Raw genomic sequence first — 27,564 nt, 5'->3', positions numbered from 1 at the left:
CCTATTTAAATTTTTTGATTTGATTTATTATTGTCACATGTATTAGTAAACAGTGAAAAGTGTTGTTTCTTTGCACACTATATAGACAAAGCATACTGTAAATGGGTGTTTTTCTGGTTGGCGATCAGTGACTAGTGGTGTCCCTCAGGGATCAGTGTTGGGACCGCAATTGTTTACGATTTACATAGATGATTTGGAGTTGGGGACCAACTGTAGTGTGTGTCAAAATTCGCAGATGACACTAAGATGGGTGGAAGAGCAAAGGATGCAGAGGACGCTGAAAGTCTGCAGCGGGATATAGATAGTCTAAGTGAGTGGGCGAGGGTCCAGCAGATGGAGTACAATGTTGGTAAATGTGAGGTCATCCATTTTGATCGGAATAACAGCAAAATGGACTATTGCAGCGTGCTGCTGTGCAGAGAGACCTGGGTGTCCTTGTGCAGAAATCTCAAGGTGTTGGTTTGCAGGTGCAGCAGGTAATTAAGAAGGCAAATGGAATTTTGTCCTTCATTGCTAGAGGGATGGAGTTTAAAAACAGCGAGGTTATGTTGCAGCTGTATAAGGTGCTGGTGAGGCCACACCTAGAGTACTGTGTACAGTTTTGGTCTCCTTACTTGAGAAAGGATATACTGGCACTGGAGGGGGTGCAGAGGAGATTCACTAGGTTGATTCCAGAGTTGAGAGAGTTGGCTTATGAGGAGAGACTGAGTAGATTGGGGCTATACTCATTGGAATTCAGAAGAATGAGGGGAGATCTTATAGAAACATAAAAGATTATGAAGGGAATAGATAAGATAGAAGCAGGGAAGTTGTTTCCACTGGCGGGTGAAACTAGAACTAGGGGGCATAGCCTCAAAATAAGGGGAAGCAGATTTAGGACTGAGTTGAGGAGGAACTTCTTCACACAAAGGGTTGTGAATCTGTGGAATTCCCTGCCCAGTAAAGCAGTTAAGGCTACCTCATTGAGTGTTTTTAAGGCAAGGATAGATAAATTTTTGAACAGTAAAGGAATTAAGGGTTATGGTGAGCGGACGGGTAAGTGGAGCTGAGTCCACAAAAAGATCAGCCATGATCTTATTGAATGGCGGAGCAGGCTCGAGGGGCCAGATGGCCTACTCCTGCTCCTAGTTCTTATGTTTATAGGGAAGGAAAGGAGATAGTGCAGAATGTAGCGTTACAGTCACAGGTAGGGTGTAGAGAAAGATCAGCTTAATACGAGATGGATCCATTCAAAAGGCTGATGGCAGCATGGAAGAAGCTGTTCTTGAGTCGGTTGGTATGTGACCTCAGACTTTTGTATCTGTTTCCCGTCGGAAGAAGATGGAAGAGAGTATGTCCAGGGTGCGTGGGGTCCTTAATTATGCTGGCTGCTCTGCTGAGGCTGCGGGAAGTGTAGACAGAGTCAATGGATAGAAGGTTGGTTTGTGTGATAAATTGGGCTACATTCATGACCTTTTGTAGTTTCTTGCGGTCTTGGTCAGATTAGGAGCCATACCAAACTGTGATACAGCCAGAAAGAATACTTTCTGTGTGCCTCTCAATGTATCCAGTCTCCAGATTGCTGATACATGATCCAGTGTATCATTGAAAACTTGAATCTTACTAAATGTCAGGTTGCCCTAAATCACAAGCACCACACCCCATCCCAAACTAGAATAAACAAACCTACCATAAACAGAATTGACACAAAGTTCCCCAGGTAGCCAGGAAGTCGATCCCTCCAAGTCAGCTTTTCATTTTCTGCCTGCATGGTGCGGGGAAGAAATAAAACTATCATTTAGTTTTGAACGCAGCTAAGATTGAGAGGTTACACTGTTGGCTCAGGGTGATTATGGATACCATGCCAGAGTTACAGCAGCATAACTCCCTAACCAATTCACACTCACATCTGGGAAAGATTCCACATTGCCAGCAGTGCAGCAATATTTCTGCTCTCAGGTTAATTCAGAAATTTTATTACAATTACAGTTTCAAGCAAAGTCTGAGGGGATGAATTGCTGAGCTTCCTCTGACAGTTTATGTCTTCTCACCGTGTCGAACATTGGCTGTGCTTAACACTAATTCTCTGTCCACAGCTGTCTATCTTTGCATTTATAACTGTGGCACAATGGGTAGCACTGCTACCTCACAGCGCCAGGGACCCGGGTTCAATTCCAGCCTCAAGTCACTGTGTGGAGTTTGCACGTTCTCCTCGTGTCTGCGTAGGTATCCTCCGGGTGCTCCGGTTTCCTCCACAGTCCGAAAGACAAGCTGGTTACGTGCATTGGCCACGCTAAATTGACCTTAGTGTCAGGGGGATTAGCAAGGTAAACATGGGGGGTTATGGGAATAGGGCCTGGGTGGGATTGTGGTTGGTGCAGACTCGATGGGCCGAATCACTTCCTTCTGCACTGTAAGGATTCTATGATTCTTTCGGTGGTTCTATCATTGTCTATCTGTGATGGAGTTGCCGGCATTGGACTGGGGTAGGCACAGTAAGTAGTCTCAACATCAGGTTAAAATCCAACAGCTTTATCTGGTAGCACAAGCTTTTGGAGCGTTGCCCCTTCATCAGGTGAGTGAAGAGTTGGGTTCACAAACAGGACATATTAGAGACACAAACTCAATTTACAAGATAACGGTTGGAATGCGAGTCTTAACAGGTAATCAAGTCTTTACAGGTGCAGACAAGAGTTTGCAAAATCTCACTAACTGTCCTGGCTGGAGACAATACACATCTCTTTAATCTGTGCTTAACCCTCTCTCCACTCACATTGTCTGTACCTGTAAAGACTTGATTACCTGTTAAGACTCGTGTCTGTGTATGCCCTGTTTGTGAACAAAACTCTTCACTTGCCTGATGAAGGGGCAACGCTCTGAAAGCTCGTGCTACCCATATAAACCTGTTGGACTTTAACCTGGTGTTGTGAGACTACTTACATTGTCTATCTGTTTACTGCTGACTATCGACGTACTGTCTTTAATAAATTTAAATGACTGACATTAATTAGCTTTATTAAAACCAACATTAATTAACTGCATCTAAACAATGCAGACCGTGCAAAAATAGGGGGAAAAAAAGAATAAAGCTGATCATCACCAGTGGCATAATATTTAAGGGATTGCAACACCTATTTTTTTTTAAATCAATTTGGAGGATTTCTCTTTCTCTAAAGTTATCTCTGCCCTATCTCTTTCTTTCAGATACATTCGACAATCTAGCTTTCAGTTGCCTCCACATGGTCCATTCATTGGCCAGAATTCTTAGACCTTGCCTGCGGCTGGGATTCTCCAGTCTCGCCGCAGTGAATGGAGATTTGGCTGAGCGCCAAATTTCCGTTCCCACTGGAAGTGGTGGCAGGGCATCCAGAGAAGTCCGGCCATTGCTATTCTTGTTTTGTATTCTTCATTGCACTGTAGAACATCAGGAAATTTTAAAAGGTTGAGATGTACAATATAAATGAGAGTGACTATTGTGGTGGCAGCATGGCCGGGTATCTTGACTGCAATTAGAAGATTAGAAATGAAGGAAGAGGAGCACAGAGGTAAGGAAGCAATTGGAACATGAAAGAACAGTAACATTTCATTTTAAGACTCGCATTCCAGGGACATGGGCAAGGATAAAAGAGAGTGTTGGGCAGAAAGAGATGTAGAAAGGGGCTGCTCTGCCTTGCCTGCAGATTCTCCCGTGCCGCTGCAGTGAATGAAGTGTTGGCTGAATTCCAAATTCTCCATTTGTTGCTTGCAATGGGGCAGGCATGGATGAAATCAAAGAATCCCACCCAATAGTGAAAGCTTGTACCAGCGCAGACAGGCCTATGTACAGCATGAAACTAGGATGCCTGATGGAATTTTTATTGTAAGAAGTTTAACAACACCAGGTTAAAGTCCAACAGGTTTATTTGGTAGCAAAAGCCACACAAGCTTTCGCAGCTCCAAGCCCCTTCTTCAGGTGAGTGGAATTTTTATTACCATAGAACCACTGAATCCCTACAGTACAGAAAGAGGCCATTCAGCCCATCAAGTCTGCACTGACTCTCCCAAAGAGCATCCCATCGAGTCCCTCCCTTCCACCCTATCCCTGTAACTACACACATTTATCATGGCTAATCCACCTAAGCTACGCATGTTGGACACTAAAGGGCAATTTAGCATTGTCAATCCATCTAACCTGTACATCTTTGGACTGTGGGAGGAAACTGAGAGAAAGTGGTGGTACAGTAATTAACTGTATTACTGTAATTAACTCCCTCACAGCGCCCAGGGACCCAGGGTTTGATTCTGGCCTCAGGTGACTATGTGGACTTTGCACATTCTCCCCGTCTTCGTGGGTTTCCTTTGGGTGCAACAGTTTCCACCCACCGTCCAAAGATGTACAGGTTAGGTAGATTGGCCATGCTAAATTGCCCCTTACTGTGCCAAGATCTGTAGGTGGGGGGATTAGTCGGGTAAATGCGTGGAATTACAGGGATAAAGTAGGGGTGAGCCTGGGTTAGATGCTCTGTCAGACAGTTAGTAGTAGACTCAACGGGCCGAATGGCCTCCTTCTGCACTGATGGAGTTCTATGATAATTGAAGACGCCTTTAGTAGCAGAATCCCATTGTTGTTTAACTTTGATCTGAAAGACTTGTTAATCCGAAAGTCTTTCCTTTTCCTTTCCTTTTCAGGGTACCATGAAGAATTACAGGATATTTATCGAGGAACATATCTGTATTATTTTTCCAGACACTTGCACAATGATAATGCCAAATCTGAGTGTGCACATGCTTACACAAAGGAAGGTTGCAACATTCTGGTACAGCATTATATTTGCTTAATACACTTGTACAATGCACATAGCAGAAATTATAAACTGTGACGCCGAGCAAAAAGCTTGATTGTCCTTCAGTTTACCTCATTTAAAGTCACTTGCCTAAAAGGAAGCTAAAATAGTCAGGCAAAATTAAAAATCAAATCAACAGCAATATGCCCTTTGGTTGGATAAAGGCATGAGTCACTTTCACTGCTCTGCACTCACCAGTAAAGCTCTTCCCAGAGAGAACCATAAGCAGTTAGTCCTGGGCGGAATTCTCCTAATTTCAGGTTAAAGCCGGAATTTTCCGTTCTCTCACGCCCCGCTCCGCTGCCAGCCAGAACGGAGAATTCGGCGCTCACCCAAACCTCCATTCACTGCGGCGGGACCAAAAGAATCTCATCCGCCTGCGAAGTTGGAGAATTCCAGCCAGAGTCACGTGGCAGGGATGGGAATGTATTTTCCGGGAAAACACGTCTAATCCTCCAGCCCTGACCTTATTAATGATGCACCTGGGTGAAGATCCGCCACTGGCAAACCACGTGCCGCCTCCCACTGTGAGAAACACACTGTGGGGAGGCCAGCGAATCCTCCCGCCCCTCCACCCCCCACTGTTTGGAAATGATCCTCACTTCAGTGCAGGGAGTACATTTTTCAAATCTGTGCATGATGTAAAATGTGGCAATTTTTGTAAATATAGTAAGCAGACTGGACAACAATGTCGAAAGATTAGAGAAATGGGCAGACACAAAGTATGTGCAATGAAATGTGGATTAGTATGAGATGATACACTTGAGGGGCAACTACAAGGAGGCAGTATAATCTATATGATACTACTTGGAAGGGTGGGGAGAGAGTAATAAAAAAGAGTGACAAATCCTTGACAGTGGCAGATCAAGTTGATAAGGTAATTCAGAAAATGTTTGGGACACCTGGCTTTGTAAATACCCCAGTCCAACGCCGGCATCTCCACATCATGACTACCATCGACTTTGTAAATAGGGACACTGAATACAAAAGAAGGAGCATTCACAATCTCTGGTTAGGTTTCAGCTGCAGGATCATGCATCATTCCAGGCAGCACACTTTCGGAAAGACGTCAAACCTTGGAGAGCAAACGGAGGAAGTTTACAAGGGTGATGCCAGGGATGAGGGCTTGCAATTTCATGGAGAGGCTGGAAAAGCTTCTTAGAGCAGTGAAGTTTAAGGAGACATGCAATAAGGGTATTTCAAATGCTGAGGAGGTTGATAGAGGGAGAGGTTGGATGGAATTGTACTGCTCCCCAACCAGCAGGTTTCAAGGTTGGGGTGGGTCATGAAGTGGAGCACATGGCTTGGCTGCCACTTAATCCCACACTCGATCTTGGGAGGGATGTTGCTGGTGTTAAGACAGCCTGCCTGCCTTTGGGCCTATTGATGCCCCTAAGTGGCCAATTATGGCCACTTAATTGCCTCATCCCACCCTCACCACTATTTTAACCATGGCAAGGGGTGGGGGGTGGGGGTGGTGGCAGCATACTATGCAGGAATCCTGGCAGCTTTACCTGTGTGGCTGCTGTTAGGCAAGAGGGCAACTCCTTTGGGGGTGTTCTGTGCCCATCGGAGAAATCCACTCCACCACGACAGCCCTCTTTCAACACCTTGTTACGTGTGCATGTCCTGGAGTACAACAGGTACCCCAGAGCCTTCTGATGTTCCAATGTACTTAACACCAGATGAATTGCATATGGAGTGCAGTCAGTATTGTTTTTTTTAGTAAAACACAGTTGCCCATTTGTACCTAGCAAGATGCCAGAAGCAGCCAAAATTTTATTGGCACTGCTGTTTGAGGTGGGGGGGAATGTTGACCTGAACACCCAGAGAATTCAGTTTTCTCCTTCAATCTGTGTCACTGGATCTTTCACGTTACTCGGGTCAGGCAGAAAGGGCCTTTGCTTCTCATCCACAGGATGCGGTAATTTGAAAGAAGCTGTTTTAAAAGCAGCTCAGTTTTAAGTTGCCACACAAATGGATTGATGTTCTGCACATGCACACCCCCTACTGGCAGGATCCCCTTCCCCCTGCACAAAGCAACCCTACAGTACAAATCCACACCTGCTGGGCAGCAATACCCAGCTGGCTTTGATTATCAAATTGCCATCTAATGCAGGAGACTCTACGAATTTGAGGGAGAGGTGGTCGGGTTAACATCTTGAGCTCATCATTATTCCATAATTTGTCAATCACTGAGTAACTTCCTGACAGAAAAAACCAAACTACAAATCCATACCATAAAGTCCAGTCTCACACCATTAACTTCACCTACATTCAACCACCACGCTTGTGACTTTAAACGCAACATTGCTTTCACAATAAAGTGGAGTGACAATCCTATCTCCAGGGACTCTCACTTTGGCATTTCATTCAAGCCCAACACTGACTAGGGATTCTATCTCCAACTACATCCATTTTCCAAATCCATTGGTTTGAAAATCGAGGACAGCACGTGCCTGAATTTCCAAAAAGAAAATGGCTGCCGTGGACTGTTGAAGATATGGCCTCCCAAAATTTCACACTTTGATTAAATTCTGCTTTTCCATTGCTCACTAGCTCCTACACATGTTTATGGTGCATCATTCAGTCTCCACGGAATTTAGGGTGGCACAATGGCACAGTAGTTAGCACTGCTGCCTCAGTGCCAGGGACCTGGGTTCCATTGTGGCCTTGGGTGACTGTGTGGAGTTTGTTTGTTCTCCCTGTGTCCTCCAGGGGCTCCAGTTTCCTCCCACAAAGCAAAATGTGCAGGTTAGGTGGATTGGCTGTGGTAAATTGTCCCTTAGTGTCCAAACATATGTAGGTTAGGGGGTAAAAATGGGGAGCTATGGGGATAGGCTTGGGTGGGATGCTGTGTTGGCTGACCCAAGGAGCCAAATGGCCTCCTGCTGCACTGTAGCGATTCTATGATTACTAGCAGGCCTAGCCTGAGAAACAGAGACAACAAAATGGTCATCATCGTAACAAGTGTAGGCCATTCAGCCCTTCGAGACTGAAGAATCATAGAATCCTACAGTGCAGAAGGAGGCCATTCAGCCCATTGAGTCTGCACCGACCACAATCCCACCCAGGCCCTATTTCCATAACCCCATGCCCTTACCCTAGCTATTCCCCCTGACACGAAGGGGCAATTTAGCACAGCCAATCCACCTAACCTGCTCATCTTTGGACTGCTCCATCATTTGATGAGATGTTGGTTCAATGAGATCCATATCCTCATGGCTGATAAGATTGTATGCAATGTGGTGAACCATCGTTGGTTACCACTGTGGGGTTATTCCAATGTTACTGTTGGGTTAGGGTGTTGCCACTGTGGGGGTTGTTATAATGTTGTTGGGTTAGGGTGTTTACACTGTGGGATTAATATACCTGTGGTGGATGTTGTTATGGCACATCCCGGTCGGGCCCCGCCTCCTGGGGAGAGGTATAAGACCCTCTGCTCAGGCGGGACCCCTCCAGTCTGGATTGGTGTACTCGTGTTAGATAGTTCCATTGTTTGTCAATAAAAGCCTTCAATCGCTGAAGCCTTGTACCTCGTGCTTGATTGTCGCGCATCAATTTTATTGACAAACACAAAACTCTCGACAGTAAAGAGAGTATGGAGCAAATGCTGAAACCAGAGCATCTGACGCTGGACCCACGTGCGGTCGGTGCCTCTAACACCTTCGACCACTGGTTGAAGTGTTTCGAGGACTACCTGGCAGCCTCTGCAGCAGTTACTACGGACGACGACAAACTCCAGGTCCTCCACGCGAGGGTAAGCGACACGGTCTATCTTGCGATTCGTGCGGCCACCACTTACCCGAGGGCCATCGAGCTCTTGAAGAAACGATACACGAGACCACCCAACGAGATTCACGCTCGTTACCTCCTCGCTACACGACGTCGGCAGTCGGGCGAAACCATGGAGGACTACGCCAATGAGCTCTTGCAGCTTGCCAGGGGCTGCGACTGCAAAGATGTGTCGGCTGAGCAATATATGTACGACCTCGCCCGAGATGCGTTCGTAGCAGGGGTAGGGTCCTCGTACATCCGGCTTAAGCTATTAGAGAAAGGGAACCTCAACTTGACCCAAGCGATGGAGATGGCTGAGATGCTGGAGGCGGCGTCGAAAAGCTTGGCTCTGTACCCCGAAGACCACGCGGAGACAACGTGGCAGGAGCAAGCACAAATCCCTCCTCGCCCCACGGGCTCACGCTCCCATATTGACCCGACGACGGCGGCAGCTCCAGGCGGCCAGCGATGCTATTTTTGCGGAGGAGCCAAACATCCACGGCAACAGTGTCCAGCAAAAACGGCGATCTGCAGTCAGTGCGGTAAAAAGGGGCACTATGCTAAAGTCTGCAGGTCGAAGCCCAAGAACGGCAGTGCAGCCTGTGACCCTCCAGAGCGGAGACAATCTCCTTCGGCGTCCCAGTACCTGCGAGGCCCGACCACGTGCGAATCCAGGACGGCGCCATCGTGGCTGACGGAGGAGGAGGATGACCACCAGGAGTCGCTACGCTTGGCGCCCTCACCCACGTGCGATTCATGGGGGCGGCCATCATGGTCGACGACGACCAGGAGCGACCAGCAGGGGTCCTCAGTATCAACCTCGGCTGCATGCAGTGACGCCCTGGGGCCAACGGTGGCGTCGATCTCTCTGGACCAGACAAAGCATCACAGACTTGACTGTTCGAGGATGAACATCAAGGTAAATGGTCGGACTGTGTATTGTCTGTTTGACAGTGGGAGCACCGAGAGTTTTATTCACTATGACACTGCAAAAAGGTGTGGACTCCGGGTTCTACCTGCCAAACAGACAATTTCTATGGCATCACGGTCCCGGTCTGTACCGATCCAAGGACGTTGTATGGTAACCCTAGAGGTGCAGGGCACAATTTACGAGCAATACAGGCTCCTTGTGTTACCGCACCTTTGTGCGCCAATTCTCCTCGGACTAAACTTTATGGTCCACATGAAGAGTGTGATCCTACAGTACGGTGGGCCACTCCCTTCACTGGCAGTAGGGAATCAGCCGCAGCCTCCAAATTGCCCAAAGCGCCCCGCATGCAATCTTTCCACACTAAAGATCACCACACCTTCTTTATTTAAGAATCTGGTACCAGGCTGCAAGCCCATCGCTACTAAAAGTAGGCGTTACAGCGCTGAAGACCGGATCTTTATCAGATCTGAGGTTCAGCGGCTCCTCAAAGAAGGGATCATACAGCCCAGTGCTAGTCCGTGGAGAGCGCAGGTCGTGGTGGTTAAAAGCGGGAACAAACCCCGGATGGTCATCGACTACAGTCAGACCATTAACCGTTATACGCAGCTGGATGCGTATCCTCTCCCGCGCATATCTGATATGGTCAATCAGATTGCGCAGTACCGGGTGTTCTCCACCATAGACCTTAAGTCTGCCTACCACCAACTCCCCATCCACCCAGAGGACCGACAATACACGGCTTTTGAGGCGGATGGTCGTCTATATCAGTTTCTTAGTGTTCCATTTGGTGTCACCAATGGGGTCTCGGTCTTCCAGCGTGCTATGGACCGAATGGTGGACCAGAACGGGTTGCGGGCTACCTTCCCGTACGTGGATAACGTCACCATCTGCGGCCATGACCAGCAGGACCATGACACGAATCTCCAAAACTTTCTGCGCACTGCATCTCGCCTGAATCTGACCTATAACAGGGAGAAGTGTGTATTCCGTACGCGCAGGTGAGCTATCCTTGGATACGTGGTGGAAAACGGGGTCATCGGCCCTGATCCAAACCGTATGCGCCCCCTTACTGAACTTCCCTTGCCCGCTAGCACAAAAGCACTGAGGAGATGCCTCGGCTTCTTTTCTTATTATGCGCAGTGGGTCCCCAACTACGCGGACAAAGCCCGTCCACTCATCAAGTCCACGACCTTCCCACTCACGCCGGAGGCCCAATTGGCCTTCAAGGCTTTGAAAAGCGACATTGCGAAAGCCACGATGCACGCGGTGGATGAATCCATCCCTTTTCAGGTGGAAAGTGATGCATCGGATTTCGCCCTGGCCGCCACACTAAACCAGGCAGGCAGGCCCATCGCGTTTTTTTCCCGCACCCTTCAAGGTCCCGAAATTCGGCATTCAGCGGTGGAGAAGGAGGCTCAGGCCATTGTGGAGGCCATCAGACACTGGCGCCATTACCTGGCGGGGAAGCGGTTCACCCTGATCACGGATCAACGATCCGTGGCGTTTATGTTCAGTAATACGCAGAGGGGCAAGATCAAGAATGATAAGATCTTGCGGTGGAGAATTGAGCTCTCCACCTATAATTACGATATTATGTATCGTCCAGGGAAGCTCAATGAGCCCTCGGATGCCCTCTCGCGCGGAACATGCGCTATCATGCAGGAGGACCGCTTGAAGGCCCTCCACAATGACCTGTGCCATCCTGGAGTCACTCGACTCTACCACTTCATAAAAGCCCACAACCTGCCCTACTCGGTGGAGGATGTCAGGTCAGTAACGAGAAGCTGTCAGATTTGCGCGGAATGCAAACCGCACTTTTATCGACCGGACCGGGCACAATTGGTCAAGGCCACTCGCCCCTTCGAGAGGCTGAGTGTGGATTTTAAGGGCCCCCTTCCCTCAACGGACCGGAATGTCTATTTTCTCAATATCATAGATGAATACTCCCGGTTCCCGTTTGTTGTCCCCTGTGCGGACATGTCGACTGCCACAGTGATTAAGGCATTCAGTGATCTTTTTACCCTGTTCGGGTACCCCTGCTACATACATAGCGACAGGGGCTCGTCGTTCATGAGTAACGACTTGAGGCAATTCCTGCTCTCATACGGGATTGCCTCTAGTAGAACCACGAGCTACAACCCTAGGGGTAACGGACAGGTGGAGAGGGAGAATGCTACAGTCTGGAAGGCTGTCCTATTGGCGCTGAAGTCCAGGGGCCTTCCAGTCTCCCGTTGGCAGGAGGTCCTTCCAAATGCGCTTCATTCCATTCGCTCCCTCCTGTGTACGGCAACCAATGCTACTCCCCACGAGAGGATGTTCTCATTCCCTCGGAAGTCGTCCTCGGGGATCTCCTTACCAGCCTGGTTGACGTACCCAGGACCCGTCCTTCTGCGGCGACATGTGAGGGCCCGCAAGTCCGACCCCTTGGTCGAACCGGTCCAACTCCTCCACGCCAACCCTCAGTATGCCTATGTGGCATATCCTGACGGGCGAGAGGACACGGTCTCGATTCGAGACCTGGCGCCCGCAGGGGACGTAGCAACTCCTGTCGCTCCTATACCCCCTGTCACGAACCCCCTTTCACTTCTTTCTTCCCCAGACGTGGCGCGGTCAGCACCGGGACCAGTGCATAACAGTTATACTCCCATGTACAGCTTGCCTGAGACTCGGAGATCGGCGCCACCACAGAAGGTTCCAGGATCCCCTGCACCACCGCCTCACCAGGGTCAACCGGCCCGGGAGTCCTCGAGGGGACAGCCGGACGCTGTTTTGGAGAGAACGCCACCGCAAGCACCTGCTCCGGTGTCGCAACCGGTGTTGAGGAGATCACAGCGACGGTGCGGTCCTCCAGACCGTCTGGACTTGTGAATTTTGTATATATGTGACCTGTTTTCGCACCCCGCCGGCCTTTGTTTTTAAAGGAGGGGTGAATGTGGTGAACCATCGTTGGTTACCACTGTGGGGTTATTCCAATGTTACTGTTGGGTTAGGGTGTTGTCACTGTGGGGGTTGTTATAATGTTGTTGGGTTAGGGTGTTTACACTGTGGGATTAATATACCTGTGGTGGATGTTGTTATGGCACATCCCGGTCGGGCCCCGCCTCCTGGGGAGAGGTATAAGACCCTCTGCTCAGGCGGGACCCCTCCAGTCTGGATTGGTGTACTCGTGTTAGATAGTTCCATTGTTTGTCAATAAAAGCCTTCAATCGCTGAAGCCTTGTACCTCGTGCTTGATTGTCACGCATCATGCAAATATTATGGTCATGAGCTTCCATTCAATTTTTCTGCAAATGCAAATACCTGGAAGTACTCTGGAGTGTTTTTGGACATCTTGTGATGAATTCTTGGATTTGTCAGAACATGCTAAGGCTCCATCCTCACAGGGAGGGCAGGGGACCATGTAACCTGTCCCAAGAAAGGCTACAGCACTGACACTACTACATCTGGCTCTATAGGATGACAGGGACATGGAGCAGAGACTACAAAGAGAGCAAGCTCTGTGCCTGCAAGTAAAGATCCCACAGGCCCAGTTGCAGCTGGCTTCATGATGCTGAAAGCCATCTCCTCCATAGCACTCAGGTGTCCTTGTTTCCCCTCCTTGGTCACCTGCTTCCAATCCCTTCTGAAGGAGGTTCTTGGCCGCCTCCTAGCACCTCATGGAATCAGGACATCTTTCTTCCTGCTCATCTCCACCAGTAATGCTTCCAGCACCACATTCATCACTCCGAAACCTTCCTCTTTGCCCTGGTGCTCAATTTACCACCTTGTAAATTCTAGCCATAACATTTGGCGCAGCTTCCCTTTAAGAGTGACAGTGTGCCTTTAAGAACAGAGCGTTTACTCCATCAGGTGCTCTCAGTACAACACTGTTCAGTCACCCAGACTCAAAACGTTGGTTCCATTCTCTCTCCACAGATGCTGTCAGACCCGCTGAGGTTTTCCATCATTTTCTGTTTTTGTTTCAGATTCCAGAATCTGCATTATATTGCCTTTACCAGACTCTTTGGTCTCCTGCTGTGCCCAGATGAAGCAGGCAGCCAGGAAACCCCACTTGATCCTCATTACACTCATGGTAGTGAGGTGGAAGCCTCTTGGCTGTGCGCTCCCCAGTTCCCACAGAGTCAATGCTGGCAGGTAGTGAATTATGACCCCAGAGTTCAAAAATGGGGCAGATGAATTTTCAGCTTAAAGCCAATGATGATGATGTTGCTATTGGTGGAAGGGACATGACTAGAGGCAAGATCTGATTGAAGAGTTACTTCTAACATTTCCTTCCGCTAAAATCCCTGTCCCCGCAACAGATTGCCCTTGGCAAAGTGACAATTTCCCACATGAATGAATTCCTTTTTGGGTTTAACAGCAGAGGAAAAACACACAAAGGAAGGGGTTTAAAAACTATTACTGATTATATTGTGTTCAGAGCTGCCAACTGCTTACAAATGTAAGGAAAGAGACTTGTAATTAGAAAGAGCCAGGCTCATTTAAGGACCTGAAATTGTGATCATTTGTAGGCATCAAAATGGGTAACATCTATAAACCAGAAAAACAATATTGTGTCTCAAAGAGTGAAGGAGAGTCCTAACATTGACCCATTGCCAATTCAAAAGGTGTTTTTAAAGCACTTCCCTCACTAAAAGCTACAATGTGAACTTTTGTTAAAGGAAACAAAAGCTTAAAGATTGATTGCACTTTTGGCACAGAAGGTGAGTTTGACAGGGAATATAGAAAAGCTGAAATGGGCCAAAAATGATCAGGTACAGCAGGTGTGCAGACGGAGAATTGGATTGGAGATGGAGGGATAAACACTGAGGTAAATTCAAGCTGTTCAGTTGGTTTATTTTTAAGCTTCTTAAGTGCTCAGAGGCTGGAATGTAACTCACCCCCAGGCTGGCTAGGAATGGAAATTTCCAGTTCGGTCTCTGCCCTTGTTTCCATTTCTTATTGAGAAATGCATTGTTCTTGTATCAGATCTGCATTTAACCAGTGTTTCACACAACCTCAGGATGTTTCCAAGAACGTTACAGTCAATGAAGTGCTTTTTGACGTGTGGCCATTGTTGTAATGTGGGGAGTCAGGTTGCCCACAGACAAAGAGATAGTAACCAGATCATTGGTTTTAATGATGTTGGGTTTAGGGATCAATATGGACCGGAACATCAGGGAGAACATGCCTGGTCTTCTTCATGATAATGCCACACAATCTTATCCACCTGATGGGGGTGCTTGGAGTTTCATTGTTAACATCTCATCAGAAAGTACAGCACACTTTGGTACCGTGCTGAAATGCCAGGCTAAACAGAAAACAAAAGTAGGAGTAGGCCATTCGGCCCTTCGATACTGCTCCGCCATTCATTTAGATCATGACTGATTATCAAATTCAATATCCTGATCTCTCCTTCCCCCCCCATATCGCTTGATCCCTTTAGCCCCAAGAGTTATATTTAATTTCTTCTTGAAATCACACAATGTTTTGGCCTCAGCTACTTTGAATTCCACACATTCACCACTCTCTCGGTGAAGAAATTTCTCCTCACCCCAGTCTAAAAAAGGTTTACCCCTTATCCTCAAACTATGACCCCCTAATTCTGGACTCTCCCACCATCAGGAATATTTGTTCTGAATCTACCCTGCCTGTTAGAGTTTTATAAGTTTCTATGCGATCTGCTCTCACTCTTCTAAACTGCAATGAATATAATTTTACGCTCGGTTCTCAGGAATGAGAACTTGAACCTCTTTGCATCTGAGTGCTATCAATGAGCGACAGTTGATGAGTTTATGGTTGCGTCAGTGGCAGCCATACTCCTAACACTAAAGAGGCAAAGGTTTCAGATTTATTATTCCTAGCCGGGTTTAAGGTCGAATCAGAGACTTTGGATTGCTGGACAATCAAATAAAGCTTACTTTGGTCAGCTCCTATAGCACATTCACCACCTTGTGTAGAAAATTGGGATTCTGAATAACTCCCACCTACACTGGAATGGAGGTTTAAACTGATTGGCCAAAACTATTAATTAGCAACTTCAGTATCGAGGAATTCCTGTTTTCATTGAGGTGAATACACATATCTATCCATTCTGGGGAAAGTCATAGAGGTTTACAGCGTGGAAACAGGCCCTTCGGCCCAACTTGTCCATGCCGCCCTTTTTTTTAAAACCACTACACTAGTCCCAATTGTCCCGCATTTGGCCCATATCCCTCTGTACCCATCTTACCCATGTAACTGTCTAAATGCTTTTTAAAAGACAAAATTGTCAAAAGACAAAAGTGCAGTATTTTGTTGTAAAGTATTACACGACCACGGACACACATTGACCTTTATATCATAAATGTGCAGAATTTAGCATCCATATCAGTTGGAGGCTTCCGATTTATCAATGGACTTTGCAACAAACCCAGGAATATATCTCGGCTGGGATTCTCCGGTCTCGTTCACCCCACCCTCGCTGCCAGCAAGAACGGAGAATTTCTCGCTTAGCCAAAGCTCCATTCGCTGTAGCGGCATCAGAGAATGCCAGCCGCAGAAGAGGTCAGAGGTTCGTGGCACTGGTCTGGGTTGCAAAAATCCATATATAGGCTATGATTCTCCTGAATCGGGACTAAGTGCCCACGCCAGCAGGAAAACAAGAATGTTTCCCGCTGGCATTAGGAGCATCTGTCAGGTGGGATTCACCCACATGAAAGATGCAGATGAAGCTATTTTGGGGAACTCACCCGGCCAGCCTCACTGTTCCAAGATTGGGGCATCCTTTTTAAAGAGTGTCCCCATCTCCGTGCTCAGAGACAGGCCCCCAAAATGGTGCCCCTCCACATTGTCCAGAGGTGCTCCATAAACCCCTCACCAAAGAGGGGCATCCTCCCCACCACCCATAAACCACCTATTAAACCCTTTGCTCCATTCCAAGACCACCCAATCCCAGGACCATTGAAGGATCCTTTGTGTGCTGCCTGGCAAAGATGCCAGGCCAGAGTGCCAGTGCACTACAGTGCATTGCACTCTTGGCACTGCCAATGCACTTGTCCTAAAGGGGAGGCTGAGTGGGGATCTCAGAGGATAGGGAGCTGAATGGAGGTCTGAGGGACAAGGGGGCTGAGTGAAGGTCTGAGGGAGAAGGGAGATTGTTGCGGGGGGGGGGGTTTGAGGGGGAAGGAGGGCTGGGTTGGGGGGGGGGGGGGAGTGCAGCTGAGGGGGGGGAAGGGGCTGAGTTGAAAGGGTCTGAGTGGAAAAGGAGTCGGAGGGTATTGTGAAGGGAGGGGCTGGGCGGAGAGGGGGATGCCCTTCTTTGCTGAGGGTTTGGTGCTGCTCTCTGGACCCTAGGGGTCCCACACACCAGGTCCCTGTACCAAAGCCCGCCTGGTGGAGATCCCGCTGGGAAGTGGGTGAATAGCGGGAGGGAAATCAATTGAGCTTCACGTCGTTAATCAGACGTGAAATACTGAATTTGAATATTTATCGGCTTCCTGCCCAATCCGGTTGGGAACCCGATGGGGGCCGGTGTGATGGACTTGGACCATCGGAACATTCCGGCAACCGGAACAAAACCTATTAATCAGTCGGTGCCATCTCCGGGCCATCGTGACTCTCACCGGGAGCTCGTGGGCCGGGAGAATCACCCCTTGTTACCGACATCAATAGAAATTTGTCGCTGTGCCAGGATGGCAACAATTTTATAATGAATCATATTGGAGATATTTCTGTTGTATTTGTGAAGGTGTATGACAGGTATTTATGTTCTGTGCTGCTTGGCAAGACTTTTGGTTACTTCTTGCTAACAGTTGCTCAGCAAGTCGAGATTGTTCAGTCAGATATCTTTACTGTGATTTATTTAGATACGTTTTTGATTTTCCTGGCACAGGTCACCATGAGGTCAAAGTCAAGACTGGACCACCAGAAGCAATTGCTATCCAGCATCTGCACTTTGATACTCCCGGGAATCTCCTATCACCAAGTACCCTTCATTCTGTACCAAGAAAGAGGTCACTCCAGCAGCTCACAGCTGGGTAATGTTACACCTCGGAAGCTACAGCGGTGAAGAACCCCCGCTGAACACTTCCCATTGCGCAAGCTTCCACCTGCTCATTCAGGGAGCTCGTACTCCACAGAGTCCACGGAGAGATCTAATGGCGATCCCCCATGGCCACCACATCACCTATCAACATGGGACGGGAGCCTGTCCTGCTATTTGTGTCTTTGTTCTGAATTCACCAAAGGCACCTCAGGTTGAGAGTGAAAGTGACCTGCTGCCAATTCCTTCAATTCATGTGAGTGTTTAACTCCACACTGAGATGGACATGCTCAGACGCTATGGAGCAGGAAGTGCTGACAATTATAGGAACATAGGAATTAGGAGCAGAAGTAGGCAAATTCAGTCCTTTGAGCCGGCTCTGCCATTCAATTAGATCATGGCTGATCTCTCCTTGGTCTCAAATCCACCTCCCCACCTGTTCCCCATATTCCTTTTTATTTATTAGAAATATATCTATCTCCTTCTTGAAACTATTCACGATTCAGACTCCACCATGCTATGGGGCAGCGAGTTCTACAAATTCAATAATTACTGTTTTCAGACAACAGTAATGAGAGTGTTTTGGCAAAAGGATACTAAAATCTTTACGATGGATTCAGAAATCATCACTAAACGTTAAGCAATGTAGTTGACTTATCTATTTTTGCCTCTGTATAATCTTATCCTTAGTTACCTCCATTGTAACTTTTCACCTGAGCTGAGCTACTTGGTTTAACTCTAATCACTGAGATCTGGCCATGTAAAGCAGGCTTTATTATTTCTTGCTCCCCCGGAGGGAGGAGAGGTAATTGTTCTCCTTATCGCTGAGGTGGATGAGGGTAAAGCAGTTGATGTGGTGTATATGGATTTCAGTAAAGCGTTTGATAAGGTTCCCCAGGTAAGCTATTGCAGAAAATACGGACGCATGGGATTGAGGGTGATTTATCGGTTTGGATCAGGAATTGGCTAGCTGTAAGAAGACACAGGGTGGTGGTTGATGAGAAATGTTCATCCTGGAGTTCAGTCACTAGTGGTGTACCACAAGGATCTGTTTTGGGGCCACTGCTGTTTGTCATTTTTATAAATGACCTGGATGAGGGCGTAGAAGGATGGGTTAGTAAATTTGCGGATGACACTAAAGTCGGTGGAGTTGTGGACAGTGCAGAAGGTTGTTGCAGGTTACAGAGGGACATAGATAAACTGCAGTGCTGGGCTGAGAGGTGGCAAATGGAGTTCAATGCGGAAAAGTGAGAGGTGATTCACTTTGGAAGGAGTAACAGGATTACAGAGTACTGGGCTAATGGTAAGATACTTGGTAGTGTGGATGAACAGAGCGATCTCGGTGTCCATGTGCATAGATCCCTGAAAGTTGGCACCCAGGTTGATAGGGTTGTTAAGAAGGCGTACGGAGTGTTAGCTTTTATTCGTAGAGGGATTGAGTTTCAGAGCCAGGAGGTCATGTTGCAGCTGTACAAAACTCTGGTGCGGCCGCACTTAGAGTATTGCATACAGTTCTGGTCGCCGCATTATGGGAAGGATGTGGAAGCATTGGAAAGGGTGCAGAGGAGATTTACCAGGATGTTGCCTGGTATGGTGGGAAGGTCTTATGAGGAAAGACTTGAGGGACTTGAGGTTGTTTTCGTTAGAGAGAAGGTGGTTAAGAGGTGACTTAATCGAGGCATACAAGATGATCAGAGGACTAGATAGAGTGGATAGTGAGAGTCTTTTTCCTCGGATGGTGATAGCTAGCACGAGGGGACATAGCTCTAAATTGAGGGGTGATAGATATAGGACAGATGTCAGAGGTAGGTTCTTTACTCAGAGAGTAGTAAGGGCGTGGAATGCCCTGCCTGCAGCAGTAGTGGACTCGCCAACATTAAAGGCATTTAAATGGTAATTGGATAAACATATGGATGATATTGGAATAGTGTAGGTTAGATGGGCTTTAGATTGGTTTCACTGGTCAGCGCAACATCGAGGGCCGAAGGGCCTGTACTGCGCTGTAATGTTCTATGTTCTACGTTCTATTATAGCACCGTGCCATACATTTCAGACATCAAGTTACATATTGCTTCAGAGAATATGAGAGTTTATCTGTGCTAATTTCTCCATTGAGCATAAATAGCACGGATTGGGGGAAACAATATAACAGGCTTCTCTCTATATGTGCCCTTTGTGAGGGGAGGTTATTTGCAGCACTTTTGCAGGCTGCTAAAGTTTCATGTGTACCTTCAGCTAATCCACATTTGCTTTGCCAGTTCACTAGCTTGTGGCTTAATAACAGTTTCACTGCACCTTTATCATTACCCTGCCATTTCAATTGGAAGCTAAAAGATGACTTTCTGACAACCTTGTACCTCACACACCAATTAAAAACCTATTCACAATCGATTTATTTGGGGGGCACAGTGCTTTCAGTTTTCTGCCACGTAATAGGGGGGATCTTTATTTAATAACATTGAATCAGACTTCAAATGCATTTCTCAGAACTAAAATATTTCATGTGTCGAATACACAAAAACTGGAGTAAATCACTTCAGTTTTTTCGCGGAGTTTCAAAATGAATCTCCCGCACTGTGCACTGCAGAGTGCACAAGCGTAAATCATTAAAAATCAGTGAGTGGGGCCTATTCCCGCTGGAGAGGCCGGCAGCATAGTGCTGAGTGAGCCACTGCGCATGTGCCAATCTGTCAGCACTGAGTTAGGCGCATGCGCAATAGCCCCGCACTGCTGGCCTCCCGATTGCTGGCCAGCACCACGATCCCCCCAGGGCCCAATCCATAGCCCCCTGAACATACGCAGACCAGCCTCGACTGCCCCACCCCCACCCCACCTGCAGCCCTGATCTGCCGATTTCCCCCCCACCCCCTCAGTTCCAAAACTCCCATCAGGCTGACTGCACCCCCTCCTCCCCCCACAACCTCATGGCCAGCCCTGATCGCTGGCCTCCTTCCCTCTATCACTCAACAGAGTAGCAGTCAGACCGCCCCCCCCCCCCCCCCCCCCCCCGCCCACGGCCCCCGCCCACACATCCACCGATCACTCACCAGAGGCCCTGCCCCCTATTAGGCCAGATGCCCGATGGGCATTGGCAATTTGCCCCTTGGCCAGTGCCAGGGGGCCAGGCTGGCAAGGCTCAGGGGGCAGCCCCCTGGCACCTGACCCTCTGGGGGGGCCTCGATTGACTCTCCCCTTCACTCCAGCAGGGACAGGCTGCCAGCTCCCTGCAAGTGGGGAGCGATACTAAACCCTGCAAGAGTGATATCGTCCTGGCGGGAGTAGCGGGGGGGTTGGGGAGAAGTGAGCAGACATGGCAATTTCAATTCCAAGCCTGCTAATTGCATTTAAATGGTATTTAAATTAGTATTTACATAAATTATTTAGCTCCATGCTGATTTCTGGAGTGGAGCTGACGGCGTCAGAAATCCGGCACTCGGAGACTCATCCCCCACCACCAGCCCCCCTCCCCCCCCGTATCTTTAGATGGCCGCCTTATTGAAGTGAATATAGTAATTTAGTGCTGCCAGTCCAGACAGACAAATGGAATGCTGGCCGGAAATCCAAAACAATTTACATCTTGCGTGATATTTTATTTTTAATGGAAGAATATAAAGTAGTAGAGCTCCATATCCAGATTTTCAACACACTCCTGCAGCAGTGTGTGTTAAATTGTAAACTATACCCCATTCTCCTATTTGCTGTTAGCTTAAATAACAGTTCTGAGGAGGGCACAGGATTCAATTAAATGAGCATTAGCCTGGTTCCAACATGGGCAGGTGATCTATTCAACTAAATTCCCACACCTGCCCACCAAGTGGAAAAGAGGTTACACCCTTAGCTTTCTTCTTTCCCATAATACGCAGAGTTTCATGCTATCTGCTCCCAAATTCCTGCTGTCTGGTGGAGACATTCCGCCTATTCTCTATGGCTTCTGGACCAGTGAAGCAGCTTAGCCAAGTTCCTGGACGATGAGAACCTTATAACTCTCAAAGGCTATTCTGAGTGCAAATGTGGGTCACGATAACGGCTTGGGTCACTGTCTGCGCAGAGTCTGCACATTCTCCCCGTGTCTGCGTGGGTTTCCTCCGGGTGCTTCGGTTTCCTCCCAAAGTCCAAAGGACATGCTGGTTAGATGCATTGGCCATGCTAAATTCTCCCCCTGAACGGGCGCTGGAGTGTGGTGACTCACAGTCACTTCATTGCAGTGTTGATGTAAGCCTACTTGTGACACTAATAAATAAACTTTAAACTTTTAAAATGTGTCTGATTCCATCAGTTCGTGTGACCACATCCATAAGGATGAGTGTATTAGAAATTAGCCTTAAAATATATATTGAAATTAATACACAAGTCATCCGACTACAGAATTTGTAGGTGACTTTATCAGTAAAATTCCGTCTGAGGTCAACGGACCTTCCCACTGTTCGTCCCTCACCCTCTCCAATTCCCGTGGCGGACAGGGCAGTAAAATTCCTGTGTCTGATCCATAAATTCCAGGTTCCCACCCCAGGACTTAGAATCATAGAATCGCTACAGTGCAGAAGGAGGCCATTCAGCCCACTGAGTCTGCAGCGACCACAATCCCATCCAGGCCCTATCTCCATACATTTACTCTGCCCTCTGACACTAAGGGGCAATTTAGCATGGCTAATCCACCTAATCCGCGTATCTATGGACTGTGGAAGGAAACCGGAGCACCCGGGGGAAACCCACGCAGACACGGGGAGAATGTGCAAATTCCACACAGACCCAAGCTGGGAATCAAACCTGTATCCCTGGTGCTGTGAGACAGCAATGTTAACCACTGTGCCACCCCTTGATGACTAAGGAAGGTGCGATCATAATGCAATCAAACAGGTTGAGTATCCTCCCGCAAATCCTTCCAATGTATGCCAATGGCAAGTGGTAAGAGCAGGAGAGATTCCTGTTCAGACATGTGACTGAAAGGACAGAGCAACTTCTACTGTCACTATCCATAGCTCCAGACTACAACATGCATGTCAAAGTGTATGTTGCCACAGCGACTCAGACTTCCAGTGTGAATTGTAACATACAAGGCATTGGAGTGACGGTGGTGTACAAAGAACAAAGAACAATACAGCACAGGAACAGGCCCTTCGGCCCTCCAAGCCCGCGCCGCTCCCTGATCCAAACTAGACCATTCTTTTGTATCCCTCCATTCCCACTCCGTTCATGTGGCTATCTAGATAAGTCTTAAACGTTCCCAGTGTGTCCGCCTCCACCACCTTGCCCGGCAGCGCATTGCAGGCCGCCACCACCCTCTGTGTAAAATACGTCCTTCTGATATCTGTGTTAAACCTCCCCCCGCCTCACCTTGAACCTATGACCCCTCGTGAACGTCACCACCGATCTGGGAAAAAGCTTCCCACCGTTCACCCTATTTATGCCTTTCATAATTTTATACACCTCTATTAGGTCACCCCTCATCCTCCGTCTTTCCAGTGAGAACAACCCCAGTTTACCCAATCTCTCCTCATAACTAAGCCCTTCCATACCAGGCAACATCCTGGTAAACCTCCTCTGCACTCTCTCTAAAGCCTCCCGGTTTTGTGGCGACCAGAACTGGGCGCAGTATTCCAAATGCGGCTGAACCAACGTTCTATACAACTGCAACGTCAGACCCCAACTTTTATACTCTACGCCCTGTCCTATAAAGGCAAGCATGCCATATGCCTTATTCACTACCTTCTCCACCTGTGACGTCACCTTCAAGGATCTGTGGACTTGCACACCCAGGTCCCTCTGCGCATCTACACCCTTTATGGTTCTGCCATTTATCGTATAGCTACCCCCTACGTTAGTTCTACCAAAATGCATCACTTCCCATTTATCTGGATTGAACTCCATCTGCCATTTCTTTGCCCAAATTTCCAGCCTATCTATATCCTTCTGCAGCCTCTGACAATGTTCCTCACTATCTGCAAGTCCAGCCATTTTCGTGTCGTCCGCAAACTTACTGATCACCCCAGTTACACCTTCTTCCAGATCGTTTATATAAATCATGAACAGCAGATGTCCCAATACAGAGCCCTGGGGAACACCACTAGTCACAGGCATCCAGCCAGAAAAAGACCCTTCCACTACCACCCTCTGTCTTCTGTGACCAAGCCAGTTCTCCACCTATCTAGCCACCTCCCCCTTTATCCCAGGAGATCCAACCTTTTGCACCAACCTAAACCTAAAACATCATTAAAATAGATCGAGACTGAATAATGCAGAGGCAGTGAATTAAATAATCCTAAGAGTCACACTTACTGGGGGGATTTAAAAAAGCCAGCTTGTATTACAGCTTGTTCATATGTTTACATGTGCACTAAAAAGAAATTACATGGCTTTTTATATGACAGGAGGCAACAACTATCCGTGACACAGTGAAGCAAGCCCTCACATTTCCAACAGTCCAGGGCACTTCAGATTCACCCAGGTACATTCTTCACAGAACCAAAACCAAATCTACAATTTCCAGGCCTTTACTCCCTAAAGTATAATACTCTCAAAATGACTCAATGGGCAGGATTTTCCAGCCGCTCTCGCCCCAAAACCGGAAAGTCCCACCTGAGGTCAACGGACCTTTCCATGGATCCCCCGCCCCGCTCACTGTGATTCCCATGATGGGCGGGACGGTAAAACTGCCCCCAGTCAATCTGGTCATAAATGAAGTTTAAAACAGAGATTCATGGCTTAGCACAGAGTATGATCATTATAAAAATTGTACTTGCCAAGTTTGTCCCACCCATGGCCGACCAGACCTTGTCTTTCCATTTGGTTTTGCCCTTTGCGTGGCCGTCCTGCTCCTTCTTTTGCTGTAAGATGATGGAACAAACCGTGATCAAAACAATAAGTACAAGTACAATCTATATTAGTTGCAATAAGACAAGTATCAGTTGCAATCAGACAAGCCTTGATCACAATAAGACAAGCATTGATTTCAATAAGATCATGGGGAAATGGAGTGAGAGTGGGACTAGTTGCATTGTTCTTAGGGAGAGCCAGGATAGACACAACAGACCGAATGGCCTCCTCCTATGTTGTAACTATCTTGTGATCCATTTTATGTTTCTACAATAGCACAACCATTGATATTAATTTTCACAATGTACGGATGTCGAATCTACAAAGACTATAATAAAATTATGGGGCAAAGATCACAAAAATAACTTACATGTTGATCCTTTTCTTCTTTTAAAAGCTTCTTCTCTAGAAGTTTGGTTTCATATTCTGGTCTTGGATGCTCCTAAACACAGACAAAACTGGTAAGGACAAACATAAGAAAAGTCAACTGACGATATCTTCTTCTGGCACAGGTATTAAAATTCTGTTAAATGCTATTCCACTTCTGGTAAAAGCACTTAAAATATAGCAAAACTGATTTGAAGTTGATAAGAGAAAGGACTGGGGGAAAGCAATCTAACAATCAAAGACTGGCAAATCCCTTGCAATGGCTTTAGCTGTAATGGCTTTAGCTGTAATCTTGCAAAGAAAGCTCTTTTGATTCAGGTTTGCCCCTTTAGCTAGAAAAACTGGAATTGTAACTCCTTCATTGAAGAAAGGGAACCCGAAAATTATCGACCCTATTACTCTAACATCTACTGTAGGGAAGTTATTGGAATCTACAATTAAGAACAAAGTGACTGGGCACTTAAATAATTTTGAGCTGACGACAGAGAATGTGTCAAGATTTGGCAACGTCTAAGAAAATAACTGAAATAGTAGATAGTTGGTGCATGTCTATCCATGCAGTTTCTAAAGACTTCTAGAAGGTATTTGATAAGGTTTCAAAGTAGAACTCAAGTTGAATCTGATGGAATTGAAGGCAAATTATTGCTTGGGAGATTGGTTAGGCTATAGAAGACAAACATTAGGGATAATGTGTACGTACTCAAAGTAACTACTGGTGTCCCACTTCGTTCTGCCATGGACCTCGCCCAAGGTCAATGGACCATTCTATGATTCGCCTCTCACCCGCTACAATTCCCGTGGCGGGCAGAATGGGAAAATTTGCCCCAATATCTTTATTGAATAGTTATAGATACAGTATAGCGAGCTATATATCCAAGTTTGCTGAAGGCACATAGATATGGAGCATAGTGATCAGGGTAGATAGCAGCACTAAAACGCAAAAAGACATTGATAGATTAAATGACTGAGCACAATTGTCAGAGGGACTTCAATGCAGGCAAGTGTGAGGATCTCCATTTTGGTCCATCAGAGTAGATTTTTAAAAATTGTATTCATCCAACCAGGAAAAGCTGGGCAGAGAGAAGATCCAAACAGAATTAGGGCTCCCTGTATAAAGATCACCAAAATATAGTGGTCAATTTCAAAAGGACTAATGCAAAGTTACATTTAAAGAGCTAGACTAGAACTATGCAAAGCCTTAGTTAGTTCACACCTGGAATAGTGAGTATAGTTCCGGGCATGCACCTTAGAAAGGGTAGGAAAGAGAGTAGCACAGATACTCCAGTACAATGCTGCAAAGCACTATTTTTCTTATCATCAGCATTAAAGTGCAAAATAAGCCAAAAATCTGCATTCAAAAGACGTCAAACCTGCATACGCTCCTTGATGTATTATTGGCAATAAAAAAAGGAAAGGAAATGCATTAAAACAAACTTTCAAACATTTTAAGAAGAATTCCCCATTCGGAGCACTGTAAGGGAATGGACTAGTTGCAACAACTACAACACTGACCGACATTTCATGAATAGAGCACATAAGAGTAGGAATTCAGTTTGGCATAGTGGAGTGAATGGGAACAAAGGTTATGGAGAAGAAGCAGGATTAGGCTATTGAGTTGGAAGATCGCCATGATCGTAATAAAAAGAACAAAAGAACAAAGAACAATACAGCACAGGAACAGGCCCTTCGGCCCTCCAAGCCCGCGCCGCTCCCCGGTCCAGGATTGAATCCTGAATCCAGGATCCCCACCCAATTTTCCAGCCTATCTACATACCAATATCCTATCCACCGAGCTGTCCCTCACAGCTACGATGCTTTGTTCATTACAACCTATTAACTCACCCCCACCCCCCTATTCCAGACCATGTGATCCCCAGGGAGAGGCGAAAACCCAGAGTGAAAAACCCCAGGGCCAATATGGGGAAAGAAAAATCAGGGAAATTCCTCTCCGACCCCCTGAGGCGATCGAAACGAGTCCAGGAGATCACAATGGCCCTGATCGGAAAATGCTTCCCAACCCTAGTCATTTCCACTTCCATGAACACCATATGAATTCCCTGCCCCCGAGACAGGTTCCCAACTATCCGCAGTCTCGCTCTGTACTGGCACCAGCAAGATGATCATAGAATGAAGCCTTGAAACGAGAAACAAGGAACAATTAGCCCGCGCCGCTCCCTGGTCCAAACTAGACCACTCTTTTGTATCCCTCCATTCCCACTCCGGTCATATAGCTGTCTAGATAAGTCTTAAACGTTCCCAGTGTGTCCGCCTCCACCACCTTGCCCGGCAACACATTCCAGGCCCCCACGACCCTCTGTGTGAAATATGTCCTTCTGATATCTGTGTTAAACCTCCCCGCCTTCAAAGAACAAAGAACAGTACAGCACAGGAAACAGGCCTTCGGCCCTCCAAGCCTGTGCCGCTCCTTGGTCCAACTAGACCAATCGTTTGTATCCCTCCATTCCCAGGCTGCTCATGTGACTATCCAGGTAAGTCTTAAACGATGTCAGCGTGCCTGCCTCCACCACCCTACTTGGCAGCGCATTCCAGGCCCCCACCACCCTCTGTGTAAAAAACGTCCCTCTGATGTCTGAGTTATACTTCGCCCCTCTCAGCTTGAGCCCGTGACCCCTCGTGATCGTCACCTCCGACCTGGGAAAAAGCTTCCCACTGTTCACCCTATCTATACCCTTCATAATCTTGTATACCTCTATTAGATCTCCCCTCATTCTCCGTCTTTCCAAGGAGAACAACCCCAGTCTACCCAATCTCTCCTCATAGCTAAGACCCTCCATACCAGGCAACATCCTGGTAAACCTTCTCTGCACTCTCTCCAATGCCTCCACGTCCTT

At 47.3% G+C, this 27,564-nt stretch overlaps 1 protein-coding gene across 1 annotated transcript in view; it reads right to left on the bottom strand.

Annotated features, from left to right (window-relative positions):
* LOC144507607 (anoctamin-1-like) overlaps window positions 1-27,564 on the bottom strand; it is a 145,891-nt gene that overhangs the window by 37,469 nt on the left and 80,858 nt on the right. Inside the window, exons 15-17 of the mRNA XM_078234761.1 lie at window positions 24,696-24,767; window positions 24,249-24,336; window positions 1,670-1,740 (exon numbers count right to left, since the gene is read on the bottom strand). Of these exons, the coding sequence (XP_078090887.1) occupies window positions 1,670-1,740; window positions 24,249-24,336; window positions 24,696-24,767 (231 nt within the window). The remainder of the gene's footprint in view (window positions 1-1,669; window positions 1,741-24,248; window positions 24,337-24,695; window positions 24,768-27,564) is intronic.

This window comes from Mustelus asterias, chromosome 19 (genome assembly GCF_964213995.1).
Source record: "Mustelus asterias chromosome 19, sMusAst1.hap1.1, whole genome shotgun sequence".
Taxonomy (NCBI): domain Eukaryota; kingdom Metazoa; phylum Chordata; class Chondrichthyes; order Carcharhiniformes; family Triakidae; genus Mustelus; species Mustelus asterias.
This window is presented reverse-complemented; position numbering and strand designations above follow the sequence as displayed.